Source organism: Delphinapterus leucas, chromosome 10, assembly GCF_059928025.1.
Source record: "Delphinapterus leucas isolate spDelLeu-1000000601 "Yukka" chromosome 10, BTC_Dleu_Yukka2, whole genome shotgun sequence".
Classification (NCBI taxonomy): domain Eukaryota; kingdom Metazoa; phylum Chordata; class Mammalia; order Artiodactyla; family Monodontidae; genus Delphinapterus; species Delphinapterus leucas.
Genome location: NC_143138.1, coordinates 96,720,015 through 96,735,079, shown reverse-complemented (window position 1 = coordinate 96,735,079; position 15,065 = coordinate 96,720,015). Strand labels below are relative to the sequence as shown.

The window sequence follows — 15,065 nt, the reverse complement described above, 5'->3', positions numbered from 1 at the left end:
CGTCAGAAACTCACGTCTTCCTATCTATCTGTGGGGAATGTGGGTATGACTTTTGTGGGTAAAAAGAGCAGCACATTTTTCCTCTTGGTCACTGGGGTGGCAAAGGCTGGTTCATCACTGGAGATGTTCTACAGCAGGAGTCTTCACAGCCTGTGGGCTAAACGCGGCCCACAACTTGCTTCTGTAAATAAAGTTTTATTGGAACACAGCTGTGCCCATTCATTTACATATTGTCTTTGGGCGGCAACAGCAGATAAGTAATTGCAGCAGAGATCACGTGGCCCATGGAACCTAAAATATCTACTCTCTGGCCCTTTATTAAAAAAAAGTCTACTGATCCCTGCTCTAAAGAATTATTGAAATTGTCTCCCAAGATTCATGAGCCTCAGAGCTTCAGCAACTTGTAAACTCTTTAGCACTCATCCTGAAGTTAAAATACAGCTGGAAATTTTCTTCAGGAAACTGGTGGACAGGACCTGGGGGGAAGGGAATGAGTTTAGGAAACCCCTCGGGCTGGAGAGATTGATGTCCCTTGCCAAGGCTTTGTCCTGGGGCTGGGAAAAGAAAAAGCGTCCCGGGGAAGCTTCACAGTGACTTGAGGCCTGACACTTCCCTCTGACAATTAAAAACAAAAGCAGTTGGCTGCTTTGTGTCCTGCTGTTAAGGTTTAGATATCCAGAGGGTTCCCAGTGTGAGAGGAAAACCGCTCCCCTCCCTTCCTGGCCGTGTCCCCTTAGGCGTGCTGTGTCTCAGATGCTGGAACACACGCGATTTAGAGCTTGTTAGGTCAAGTGAGCTACATGAAGACCTACCGCGGGATGGGGCAGGCCTAAGCCAGAGACATGTCAGGGCAGTTGCGTGGGTGCTTCACAGCCAGGCCTGCCTGGAGGAACCCTTCTTTTCTAAACTCAGGAGCCTGATGCATTTAATCATTTAGTACAAATTTTGACTGTGGGGCTACCAGACGCATGCCTTGATGGTCTACATCAGTGTTTCCCAGCCAAGGTCAGATCTGTCCCCAGGGGGCATTTGACAATGTCTGGAGACACTTTTTTTAAAAAAACTTTTTATTGGAGCATAGTTGATTTACAATGTTGTGTTAGTTTCTGCTGTAGAGCAAAGTGTATCAATTATACATATACATATTCCACTCTTTTTTTTTTTTTAAGATTCTTTTCCCATATAGGCCATTACAGAGTATTGAGTAGAGCTCCCTGTGCTATACAGCAGGTTCTTATTAGTTATCTATTTTATATATAGTAGTGTGTATATGTCAATCCCAGCCACCCGATTTATCCCTCCACCCCCCATACCCTGATAGCCATAAGATTGTTTTCTACATCCATGACTCTACTTGTGTTTTGTAAGTAAGTTCATTTGTACCCTTTTTTTAGATTCCACATATAAGCAATATCATATAATATTTGTCTTTCTGTGTCTGACTTACTTCACTCAGTATGACAATCTCTAGGTCCATGCATGTTGCTGCAAATGGCATTATTTTGTTCTTTTTTTTTTTTTTTTTTGCGGTACGCGGGCCTCTCACTGCCGTGGCCTCTCCCGTTGCGGAGCACAGGCTCCGGACCCGCAGGCTCAGCGGCCATGGCCCACAGGCCCAGCTGCTCCACGGCATGTGGGATCCTCCCGGACCGAGGCACGAACCCGTGTCCCCTGCATTGGCAGGCGGACCCTCAACCACTGCGCCACCAGGGAAGCCCTATTTTGTTCTTTTTTAAGACTGAGTATGGAGACACCTTTGATAGTCCCAATGGGGTGCTATGACGTCTATAGTGTGGAGGCCAAGGATGCTGCTAAACATCCTACAATGCACAGGACAGCTCCCTCCACAGCAAAGAATTATCCAGTCCCAAATGTCAGTAGTGCTGAGGTTGAGAAATCCTAGTCTAATATGAAAAGAAGGAGGCCCCATCACAACCTTCAAGGAGACTGCAGTTGGGGTGGGAGAGGGAGAGAAAATCAGGTGGAAACCATGACATAAGGTAGAATCAGGTTGGGCCACGTGGGAGTTGCAGATGCTCTGGGTGGGGGGGCGGTTCTGCTCCCTGGACCAGTTCCCCCAGGAGGTCAGGATGTGGCCCAGGGAAAGGGCTCAGCGGTGATGGAGGTCAGCAGGCTACAGAAGGTTAAACGCATTTCTTCAGTGCAAGGCTGCTTCTTGTTTTTAACGCACGGGTGTGCAGTGTGACATTAAGGGGAAGAGAAGGCAGCATTTCCAGCGTTATTTGAGGAGAAGCTTCCAGTCCAAGTTCACATTCAGTGGGCTGCCATTTGAGACATGTTAAAATCGCAGATCTCAATGATAATTCCAGAGAAATTATCTCTCAAGATGAATAGGACCCTAAAAACGGTACAGGGCAAATGCAAGAAGGCTTTTCTTTTCGTGCTCATGAGAACGGGTTGCTTGTTTTATGGAACTGGGGCATTTTATTCATGACCCAATAATATTCTGTATGAGCCAGTCATGGAGGAAACTGATTCTTTAAGAAGACAGGTGAGGGCACTTTTGGTTTATGGGGCGGGGTGAGGGAGGCAGCAGCAGAGCAGGAAGCGGAGAGAGGAAGACGAGGAAGGAAGTGAAGGAAAGCCCAGTGTCCCACCGGGTCCTCTGACGTCCCCAAACCTTCCACACGTGGAAGTGGGGGAGGAAGCTGCCCTTTGCTCTGTTGGTCCATGTAGACGCTCAGGATGCTGTGCGAGGCGTTGGGAACGCAGAACGCTTTGAAATGCAAAATGCTGACAAATAGATGTTCTTTGAGATTGTGTCCACATTATTTTTCCTTTCTTCATGCTCTTCATGTCACCAGACGCGTTTCTGAGGCGGACACCCCCTTGGTCCCACCTCACTCTTTCCAGGCACCCAGATTGCAGGGGACACAGACACATCTGGAAAGATCCTCAGTGGTGTCACAACGGCCATTTCTGCAATCTGTCATAGGCAACCTGGAATTATGGAAATGGCATGGCCTTGGGCTCTAATCCCAGCCTGAACACTAGCCCACCACAGACCCCTGGCAAGTTTCTTATCTGTAAAATGGGAGGGTTGGTCTATATCAGGGGTTGGCAAACTACAGCCCACTGGCAGAATCCAGTCCATCACCTCTTTTTATATGGCCTATGAACTCTTTTGGGACACATGAAAATGATGAGAAATTTGAATTTCAGTGTCCCTAAATAAAGATTTATTACAACACAGTCACATTCATTCATTTACGTACTGTCTATGGATGATTTCCTGCTACAAGGGCCAAGCTGAATAGGTGTGACAGAGGCCATGTGGCTTGTGAAGCCGAAAACGATTACTATCTGGCTCTTTATTTATTTTTATTTTTTGCGGTACGCGGGCCTCTCACTGCTGTGGCCTCTCCCGTTGCAGAGCACAGGCTCCGGACGCGCAGGCTCAGCGGCCATGGCTCATGGGCCCAGCCGCTCCGCGGCATGTGGGATCTTCCCAGACCGGGGCACGAACCCGTGTCCCCTGCATCGGCAGGCGGACTCTCAGCCACTGCGCCACCAGGGAAGCCCTATCTGGCTCTTTAAAGAAAGTTTGCTGACCCTTGATCTAGTTGATGAGTTTTCAAGCTTTGCTGCACGCCCAAATCACCTGGGGAGCTGTGTTAACTTGGGGATGCCCCGCTCGGCCCCCGCCAGTTAGATACATGCGTCTGGAGTGCGATCTGGGTCCGGGCACTCGCGACCCTGTTCCAGAGGGGATTCTCATGCACCCCAAAGCGCGAGAGGCATGAGTATGTCCCTTTCAGGAACTTAGGCACCTCAGGCTGACTTTCTATAGGTTGTCACTCCAAAAGCACAGGAAGCCCAGCTATTGTATTACTGCACAGCCACCTATGAAGATCCTGACCCTGGTGAGAGGAGCAGAATTAACATCAAAGGGGTGCCGCGATGAGGAGATTGGGGGAATCTATCCAGAGACACCCCCAAAGGGTGTAAAATTTTGTAATTTGCAGAGCCAGTGGTCTCCCTTCCATTTTTCACAGTATGTCCCCTGCTTCCCTCAGATCAGGTTTTTTCCCTCTACCCACTGAAATTGGTGTGCCTTTAAAAAATAAAGCTATTAGAATGATGGTGATGATGACCAGTCTCTGCATGCGAGGAAGAAGCCTTGCCCTGGGCTCTCTCTGAAAAGCTTGGCCTTCTGGAGGCCCGCTTCCCTCTGCCGTGTATGGCAGCTCAGCATCCTATGAGGTTGGCCCCTGCGGGCAGGGACTCCGGCGTGGCCATTTGGAAAGCGGGATGCTGAAGGCTGCTGGGGGGACCTCCCCTTCCATTTCCATGATATGTTTGTTCTGAAAGTCTGCTTTTGTCTTCACTCTGTACCCTCCTCTCTAAGTAATTCTACTTATTCTGTGCTGCGAATATGAAGACCATTCTAATTCTACCAACCGTGTGAATCCGTAATTGGATTCCAGACAGTTTGCCTGAAACTATGGAATTGTAAAGCTGGAAGGGGATCCTTGGGCCCACCAGCTCCAACCTTCCCATTTTTCAGATGGGAAATCTGAGGCTTAGAGAAGGGAAGTGTCTTATTCAAGCAGAGTCAGCACATGAATTCTGTCCTGTGATTACTAGTTAGGAAACTTTCCCATGAAACCAGACTGGCTGCCACTCTGACCCTTTAAATATCTTTCAAACTATTGAGAACATGAGAACTGAAGCAGAAAAACGGTTTGACACGGTTTCCCTGCTAAGGCTCTGCGACCTCACTGATCTACGAAGCATCAAATTTAGGTCCCTATTAAGGTTGTTCCAAGGTGACACTGGATGGGCAGGACCTAAAAGCTGCAGTCTGTGTTTCTCAAGGACAAGTTCGCTTGACGTTCAAAGAACTTGTAGGATGCTGAGGAAATGGGATGAAAACAATGCTGAGAGGCTTCTGCTCCTAGCCGAGAGGAACAGTGTCCAGAATTGCCCTGCTGCCATAAACAACTAGGAAACCAGACAAAATATATCAAACACCCATTTTCAGATGCCAGACAGCAGCGCGGGACTGTGGTCCTTGAGAGAATGGAAACATTACTGCACTGACGCCATGTGTGCATTTAGGGAACATTATCCCTCAGCTCCAAGAACTCTTGAGGGAGGCATCCTCGCTTGTCTTCAGAGAGCTGATGAGGGGCCAGCCTTGTTCTCTGACACCCTGGTGGCAGATTCAGGACCAACGGGGTGAAATGATAGGGAGGCAGCCTCTTTTCAAGGCCAGAAAGAGCTCAAGTGGCCAAAGTAGATGCGTGGGGAGCTCTTCGTCCTGGAAGGACATCCTAGCTGTGGGAGGAATTTGTGCAGGGGACGGGTGTTGGGATTGGATGACCTTGACGGTCCCTGGCTCCTCCGAAGTGGGGACTGCCTGGGAATAGCGTCAAGGAACAACCTTGTGCCTGGACCCCAGTACTGCATGCAGAATGGTTGACAGTGTGGGATGGGGCTTCATACAGACCTGAGTCCGAATTCTGCCCTCTGGTCGCCGTTCCCCCATTACCCACCCTCAGTTTCCTCATCTGTAAAGTGGACATACTAGTACCTCCTGCTTAGGGTTATTTTAGCATTTAAGTAGAAAAGACTTAGCTCAGCTCAATAAGTATTTTTGGTAACTGCTATCTCACAGTGGAAATCAACTTCTCTGAGACAAACATCTCCCCAATTTTGTTTTTCCACTGAGTGCCCAAGGCAACCCTCTGGCAGTGGAGACAAAAAGCTCCTTTCTAGCTCTCGTGCCCTACAGGGCTTAGCCTCTCTCTCCCAGGGCTGCAGGGACGGTCCCCCAGGCTGTGCCCTGCACACCTCCAGGGCATACGATCCACACAGACGCTGATGTGAATAGTGCCCGGGGATTGTGCAGAGCGGCAGCCCTGCCTCTTGTTTTCAGAGTCCTCAATGAAAAAAAAAAAGAACAGCGCTGTGAGTCCAAGTCCAGCTGGATCTCACAGCCCTCCTGCCTTGGATGTGAATACCAGGTCCTGGCTTTTAAGTACTGTGGACACAGTGATTTTTATTTCTGTCCCAGGGGCACTCTTTGGTCAGAACCCCAGGGGGATGATGGCGCAGGAGGGGGAGATGAAGCCCATACACCAAATCCCAGGACAGACAGGTCTACCCAGCGTGGACCAGGCACCAGCTAACAACTGTCCACCGCTTCCCAGAGCATCCTCACCGGGCTGAGCTTGGCAGCCTCCACCTGGAAATGGTTTATAAAGCCCTGAACTCCTTCTTCATCTTGGCCCCTCAAGGGCTTTTCTGTCATTTCTGAATTAAGCCAAGCAAGAAGGCATTCACCCTGGAGCCAGTCCACCAGCAACACATGCATTCTAAACGGTCCCATCAGAGAATGACCAGGGTTCCCAGAGAGGACAGCCAAGAAATGAAGGCAGGCAGAGCCTCTCCTGACAAACTGCGTTACCTCCATGAATGCGGCTCGAAGCCCGAACACGTCCCCTTGCATCTCAGACAAGGCACACCTCTTGCTGACTGCTGCTGGCCCAGGGACATCTGGAAAAGGAGACAGAAAAGAGGGTGTTTTCCTTCCAAACGTCTTGGACCGGGGATGCTTGACCTCTAAAGACTTGGCATGCCAGCAAAGCGATTGTGTGGGGTTCAAAGGTCTCGAGATGAATAAGCCATCACTTCACTGTTTACCAGGAATGGAGGAGACCAGTCAGGAAAGTGGCCATGGGTTAGGCGAGTGTGGAAGGGTGGAACTTTCCCAGCAGAAATGCCCTGGGGCTCATCTGCGCCTTCCCCAACCCTCACCCGCTCCCCTGATCCACTTGTCACTGGAATGGAATCTTCCAGTGAGTGCCTCCTGTCTCTCATTTATTTGTGATTTATTGATAGGGTGTGATTAAACCAAAGCTACAGGCACAAACAAAGGTTCATGCTGCCAAATGTTTACAGCTCAAAGCATAGCTGAAATATTTTGCTAAATCACGGAAAATCAGGAGCATTTGAAATCTGGTCGTCTTTTGGGAGGAGCGCAACGCATGAGACAGGTTTTATTGTTCGTTACCAGCCACAGGTAAGGCTGCTGCTCGCTGAGGTATTTAGACCCGGCTGGCTCTCAAATGGGGTCTTCAAACCCGCGGCATCACCAGAAGCCTGCAGGAAACGCCCCACCCATGAGGGTCTCAGCCCTTTCGAATTAGAATCTGCACTTTAACACAATTCCCAGGAGATTCATAGGACATGAAACTTGGAGAAGTGGTGGGTTAGCATATGGATCTGCCAGCTGAGAAACTGACCTGACTCTCCACTGGGGGTGGGCGCTGACTTGGGATGGGAACCACATGTACTAGGATTTTATCAGAAGCAGTGTTCCATCAACTTGTGGGATAAAGGGATAAGCTTCTCATTCAACAAACTATTGATTCATTTAACCATTTATTTAGCATCTGCTATGTGCCAGGCACAGGGATACATGGTAAGACTCGTGGTGCCCTAGAGGAATACACAGTCTAGGGGGAGATGGAGAAACACATACTTATCCCCTTTCCTGGGAAGGGATTAGTTTGAGGCAAGGACAGCTGCCTGTTGTGTAGTAGAAAGACATGGACTTTGGAGCCTGAGAGACCTGGATTCCACACCCAGCTTCGTGACTTAACAGCCGTGTGGCCTTGGACAAACTAAGCCTCAGTTACCTTACCCGTCAAATGGGTACAGAGATAACGCATGTAATGTGCCCAGCCACCTTAGCCACTACAAATGGTAGCTGCTATTATCTTGCACACAGACTTTAGGAGCATAGAGGAAGGTGTTAACCCGAATGGGAATTCCAGAGAGGCGTCTCAGAGGCGGTGACTCAGGATTGGGGCTGTGCATGGTGAGTGGGCAGAAAAGGAGGAGAAGGAGGTCCTAGCAGAAGGAGGAGGTATGCAAGGGCAGAAGGGTACAAAAGGGCTGGATGGGTAGGGTGTCACGATCTGAGCATGCTCTGTGGGGCATGACACCTCTACTCTCTCTGCTTGTAAGTGGGGAGAAGACAAGTCGTGAGGCCGTCCTCATTGCTAGTGTCAGAATTCAAAGAAGGACATAGGAAGAAACAGTTATCCTTCACAATATTTCTCTTCTCCCGCCCAAGTCTTCCCGAGATAATACCCAGCTCCACACCTCTTGCGTGGTGACTGTTGTTTATACCACGTCCTCAGACACTTCACTGTTCTGTCTAATACACCTTCACAGCCTTGGGAGTTAAGAGCCATGTGGCACGTATTTGAAGGGATGCATGTTTATATTTGTGCCTATTCAGTGCTAGAGTCATGTTAAAATGGAAAACGAAGACAATGCTCACCACCGTCTCGTTGTCTGAGCTGGGGAACTTTCATTCGTGGGTGGAACTTTGCTCCCTAAAGCTGTTGGCATAGAAAACCTTGCCTGTTGTTCCTGACACGTTGGATTCTACTAGGTGAAATACAACGATCCCATAACACTTCATGTTTAAATGATTTGAAGTTTTGCGGGGAGGTGTATGATGTATGAATCAGGCTTCATCGCTGGATGGTTTTAGGTTTACCCGGAGGCAGCAAAGCCTGAAACAGAAGAGCTACGCGGGAGAATTTCCTAAGTGGCAAATCACCCCGCCCACTGGAGCACTGTTCTAGCGACTGTCGGATTTAACAGCCAGCCTACAAGGGGATTAGTCCTGATGCTTGGCCGGGAGAGCTGAACTGCTGGCTCAGGGTTTGGTTTAGATGCAAGGCGGCCCAGTACAGCCGAGCTCGGGCCCGTGGGTCGGGGGGCTGGCTCTATGGTGTCAACTCTGACATTTATTAGCTGTGCAGCTAGAGGCGAGTCGTTTCCCTGCCCAGCCCAAGGTGGTCCTCTGGGAAATGAGAAAACTGGCCTGGATCGTGGTGGCCCATATCCTGTTGCATGGAATCCTCGTTCTGTGGGCTCTTACAAAGTGGCTTATGGCGGAGGTGGGAAGGATTATATGATCAAATAAAAATGGTGGACGCTGGATGGACCGGGGCGTCCAGCGCCTTTCAAGAGCTAGCTTATGACAGAGGCAAGAGAGATAGGAGAAGGCAGCTGTTTCAAGTCAAGAGGTCTGGGCTTCGGGGTCAGAGGTGTGCATTTTCGTCCCAGTTCTGTCCCTTTCTTCTGTTGGACTTGGGCCAGTGAGTGATTCGTGGAGTCTGTTTCTTCATCTGTGTCATGGGGCCAGTAAGAACCACCCTGCCCCCTGGAGTCACTGAGAGGGTTCAATGGGCTGCCGCACGGAAAGGGCTTAGCATGCACTTATTATGCACCGAGTGTTTGCTGTTGTCAGTATACCTCATATAAACATACTCTGAATCAGATGTTCTCAAAAAAATTTTTTTCCCAGCTTCAGAGTTCTAGGTGACTTCAGAGGAACTACTTTTCTAACTGTACACCCCATATACTTTCTTATTGTCTACTTTGTTTCATGATTATAAATGTTGCCTCTCTCACTGGATGCAGGAAGCAGGGTTGGGCTGAGTCTCTATCCTGCTAGTGGGACAGTTTCCATGACAACAGAAGTCCGTGGGTGAGAAAACTAAATGGCCTTGCGAGGAAGAAACCGATTTGGGCCATCAGGGCACACTTGCTGCCGGTCTCCTGGCTGACGGTTTAACACAGTAAACAGACATTTGTCCGCTACGTGCCATTCACCAAGGAGGCAGACAGACCCAGCTCTCCCTGACACAGAAAATGACCATCCTGTTTATCGACGAAGGGAAAACGTCAATCAGAACAGGTGTTTCAAATGAGATATTCCGGTTTGTAAACAGTGGGTTTCTCTGATGTGGATGCCGTCTCAGATGAAAGATGGCAAAGTGGCTCACAGTAGCTGAGAAGACAAGCGCTTGAAAGGAGCCACCACTTAAAAAAATGGGTTCTTGGAATACAGCATCCATTCTGTCCTTTTTCCCAAGGGGAGGATAAAGTGTTTGGACAACTTTCTTTGGCTCGGGGTAGTAGGATGTGTGGTTCATCTAATGCTGTGGAACTGAATGGTGTCGGGGACTTAAAAGGACTTGGATGAGACCAGAAGCCTCTGGGATACAAAGGGTGGGGAGTGGCGGGGTCTCCTCCCTCCTCGAGCATTTACCTTCAGTGAACCCCAAGGGAAGTCTGAAAGGGGAACAGTGCCACCGAGAGCAATGGGAGGCTGAAATGAAGGGGAGCAGAGAAGGGCAAGGGTGAGATGGAGTTTCAGGACGAGCATGAGACTCGGAATTAGAAAACGGGATTCTCCTCCAAGCCCAGCTTCTCTCTCTCCTCGTGTAACTCAGTTTTCTCCTCTGGAAATGAGTTTTCTCTGCCCTTTTTGCCTCATTAGGGCTGTTGTAAGCATCATGTAAGAGAAAGGTTGTTTGTAAAGTGAGGTAAGTATTTACCATTGTTTAAAAAAAAAAAAAGTCCAAAACTCGGATGGAAGGCAGAAAGGTGGGTGGCACATCCTTCAATGTCATATGGTGGCAATATGACATTTTCTCCACCCCACCCCATCCCTGCAGGGATTATCTAGAGAAATTTACTTCTTGCTATCCTTAGACTCGGTGAAGTTCCATGTTAACATGTAGATTTTTGTCCAGTAGAGATACCAATACGAATAGTTTCTGTCCTTTTGAAAAAGACGACCCCAAGGGTTATGGTGGATGGTCCTGTAGGACATTAACTAGTTATGTACCTAAGCTATCAATCTTGTCATTACCTAGGAACCCCTAACTCTTCAAATGCTTTTTGAACTGCTCTAAATAGCTTACTGGTTCCTTCATTATATAATGAGTTGAATATAATCTTTGCTAAGTTTCCTTTTATAGTTGCACAAGAATCATGCTTTTACCTCTTGAAAACTGTATCTTAACACCATCACATGCCCTCCTGACTACCCATGGGTTTGATTTTTGAGCTGGGGCGTTCTGAACTGACACTAAATTCTCTTCCAAGCCAAGTATTCTGACTTGTCTTTTACAGGTAAACTCTATAAGCATACCTGTGTTACTGGTCAATGTGCTTTGTTACTTAAAAACGTCCCTTTCCCCCCCGAGTCCCAGGAGAGAAGGTGTAGAGACCTCTTCCTTAACAGTGATGACACCCCTGTGAGGTATAGTCATTATTCCCAGTCAACAGGTGACGTAGGCCCGTGAGTCTGAGAGAGGAGAAGCACCTTGCCTCTTCAGAATGGTCTGGACTGGAGCCCCTCTGGGGAAGGGCGGTCTCCTTAGTCTGTCCTTATTTGTATTATAACTTTAAGCAAAACTGTTTTGTCTTTCCTAATGGTCATGATTGTAGCTAACATTGCTTGAGTACATCTTATGTGCGGGGCGTACACCAAGCATTTTCATAATATTTAATTTAAGCTTCTGGATGAAGCCACCAGAGAGGCACTTTTAGTAACCTCATTTTCAGGCGAGGAAACAGGCCCAGAGAGGTTATGCCTCCGCTTCGAGATCCAATAGCCAGTAAGTGATGGAGCCAGGAAGTGAAACCACGCAGATGTTACTTCCTTGCTATGCTCTCATCGACTGTCCTGTGGCACCTTCCACCACAGGTACAGCACTTTAGAGTTTACAACGTGTATTCACATCCCTTATCTCACTTGGTTTTCACAACAACCCTAGGATGTCAGTATCTTGCATTTGCCTCAGGAGGAAAACAAGCTCACAGAACTGATAAGGTACAGTGCTCAGGACATGATTCACACTCATGTCTTTGGAATCTAGGTCCTGTGACTCATTACCGCACTGGGCGTATCCAGACCCCAGACAGCCTCCCACGAGCTTAGCCTTGACTCGGGGCCTCGGGCCACTTGGGTCCAAGGGGGTGGGCAGCGTTTCTGGAGGGATGGGAGGTCCTGGAAGGGTTAGGGGCAAGGGCAGTAGGACAAGGTCATGCTCACCTTGGTTTCAGGATTTCTACCAATTAACCCTGTTCTGCTAAATAAAGTGTAGATGTTCAAGGCAACAGACAGGCTTCAGTGGGAGAGGTGGCAGCCAGAGGAGAAGGAGAATCAGAACCACGGGCAGTGCCTATGGGAGAGAAATCCAGGCCCTGGCTTCACCTAGTTTATCTGCCCTGCACTGGAACCCTGAAATGACTGCTGGTCACGAATGCATAGGACCAGGCCAGGGAGCTGGCACTCACTGAAACTCTGACTGAAGTTTACATTTTAACTTAACCCATGCACTATAGGCAATGTTAAGGAACCTTTTCTAGATATTTTGGGGCCCGTACACTGACTTCTGTAATAACTCACATAGATATACAATTACAAATGCAATCCATGCCAGGAAGGAGAAGGATTTGACCCAGTCTGTGTGCGCGCGCGTGTGTGTGCGCGCGTGTGTGTGCGTGAAGCAGCGCTTCGCAAGTTAATCAGACACCCTGATTAGCATACAGATCACCTGGCACCTGGCTAGTGTGCAGATTCTAGTCTAGCAAGTCCGGGGGGAGCCTGATATTCCATAGTACTCCCGGCCTCCCAGAGGAAGCTAATGCTGCTGGTCTGGGGACCACACTTTGAGTAGCCAGGGACTCCATCAGTGGTTCCCAGACTTGTCTGCCCATTAGAATCGCCTGGGGATCTTTTCGCACTTCCAAAGCCTAGGCTGAATCCCAGAGCAGTTTAGCTGCAATCTCTGGGGATGGACCACGGGCTGTAGGCATTTTTGGAAGTTCCCCAGGGGATTTTAAAGTGAAGACAAGTTTGGGAACATCCAGGCCTCACCACTGGGCCCTCAGCTGTCCAGCGTGGACTTGAAGGCTCTCAGATCCTTGGCTTAATGTCTCCCCCTCCCATACTCCACTCGCAGACCACCACCCCCTCCAATGTGAGTTTTTACAGGCCGCCTGAATTTTATTGTTGTCCTTTCATTTTGGTCCCATCTGCCCTGGCACAGGCCTGCCTCCCAGGCTTCCTTGCCAAATGCAGTAACTTTCTTAACAGCCACGCAGAAAGGAAACCACACCCTTCCTCTTCCTTTAAATTTCACTGGCTGCCTGAAGCCCTCGGGGGCTCTCACGGATCCTGAGACCCTCTACCAGGCCTGAGGTCAGGGGTGGTCCTCCCCCTGCCCACCCGGGGCCAAAGCACGGGCTGAGGGGTCGTGCCAGACGGAGGAGCCCAACCTGGCTATGGCTTCAGGTCTTGGCCAAGAGAACCCTGTTTCCCCAAATAGGAGAGGAAAGACTGGGATGTGTAGCCCAGACCCTGGCGGGTTCTGTCTTTTATTCCCTCTGCCTTAAGAGGACTGGCTCAGAACATGGTAGCCACAGACAAGAGTGTGCACAACCAAATGCCGGCAGTCTCTCTCCTTTTCCAAATTTCCATCCTGCGCCATCTGACCCACGCTCTCTATGATGACGTGTAAGTCACCACGGAGACGGGTTTGGATAAAGTGCCCCCTAAAACCACAGCGAGTCCCAGAAGCAGAAGCAACATCCTCGTCTACATTAGAGGTCATATCTGGGGGCAGAGTGTGTGTGTGTGTGTGTGTGTGTGTGTGTGTGTGTGTATGTGTGTCCAAATCTACTGTTTCTCCCCACGTTTGCTGCTTGGGAACTTCTCTTCCTCTGTCTGGACAAGCACGGATGTGAAGAAATCTCTCCAATTAGGAAAAGAGACTCTCTTTTCCTAAATTGTGCAATGAGGATAAAAATGCATAGACTAAACAAATTCAGATGAGCCCTACTGATCTAGTGCTTAGAATTCTGTGCATGGAAAACTTCTTTTTTCTTTCTGGTTTTAAAGACCAATCCTATTTAAAGTGACAGAAAAGGAAAACATTGGGTGGGCGACGAACTGATTGCAGAAGTGGCTGAGTTGCCAGTATTTTAGGGTAAAGACTCAATTATTTTTCCTATTACATGTGTGTGTTGAAATTTATCCCATGGACTGGCTGTGGTTGGAAGAGTTAGTCTGATGGATTTAGCTCAGGGTGTTAGGAGTGTCTGGTGTCCCAGAGAAAGTTGTTAACAAATGCCCAACAAGAGTACTTTTCACTCCTGTGAGAAATGGTGTTTCATCTGGGTTTTGTTTTGTCCATCAAGATAGTTTGTACAGGTTCAGCTCTAGGAGAATTTGGGTTTGGGGTAAAATATACCATGTTCTCCTTTGCTATCCTTTTTTTTTTTTTTTTAAGTTGAATATAGTTCCCTGTGCTATACAGTAGGACCTTGTTGTTTATCACTTTATATACAGAAGTTTGTACCTGCTAATCCGAAACTCCTAATTTATCTCCCCCACCCCCTTCCCCTTTGGTAATCCCAAGTTTGTTTTCTATATCTGTGACTCTATTTCTGTTTTGTAAATAAGTTCATTTGCATCATTCTTTTTTAGATTCTACACGTAAGTGATATCATATGATTTGTCTTTCTCTGTCTGACTTCCTTCACTTTGTATTATATTCTCTAGGTCCATTCATGTTGCTGCACATGGCATTATTTCATTCTTTTTTATGGCTGAGTAGTATTCCATTGTATATATGTACCACATCTTCTTTATACATTCTTCTGTCGGTGGACACCTAGGTTGCTTCCGTGTCTTGGCTATTGTAAATAGTTCTGCTATAAACATTGGGCTGCATTAATTTTTTGAATTAGAGTTTTCTCTGGATATGTCCCCAGGAACTGTCCCCTTTCTCTCAATACATCCATGTTTAACAGGTAAAATTAAGTTAAAATCAGGGTGGCCAGGAAGGAGCATTGAATTCACGAATGCTCTAGAGCACGTGAAAGGTGAACAGGAAGCATGGTGGGCCCAGACCCTTTGTGGGGTGAGGAGCCTGCTGCTTCTGTATCTCCCACATCAGCTGTCCCTGAAGTGGGCCCCAATCATCTACTCAGGCTCCTCGATGAGCATGTCCCAGGAAAGTTCTAGAAACCACCATCCAGTTCCTCTTCTTGCTTCCTTGATTTTCCTAGACTAGGTCCCCTCCCCCCTCCCCCCTTAAGTTCCTGACCGCCATATACAACCATTTACAGAATATTTCTGATAGTTGTAATCACTTATTTGGTTCTGTTCCCCTCCGGGGGAGGAAATGATCGGAGATCCCCATGGTTCGCATCAT

The 15,065-nt window shown here is 48.3% G+C and overlaps 1 protein-coding gene across 7 annotated transcripts in view; it reads right to left on the bottom strand.

Moving 5' to 3' along the window:
• LMCD1 (LIM and cysteine rich domains 1) overlaps positions 1 to 15,065 on the bottom strand; it is a 58,394-nt gene that overhangs the window by 22,694 nt on the left and 20,635 nt on the right. For 4 of the 7 annotated variants that reach the window (XM_089919583.1, XM_089919582.1, XM_030759404.2 and 1 more), the window contains exon 2: positions 6,434 to 6,522. In XM_089919583.1, coding sequence (XP_089775709.1) covers positions 6,434 to 6,522 — 89 coding nt within the window. The other 3 variants (XM_089919579.1, XM_089919580.1, XM_089919581.1) reach the window with 3 other exon arrangements.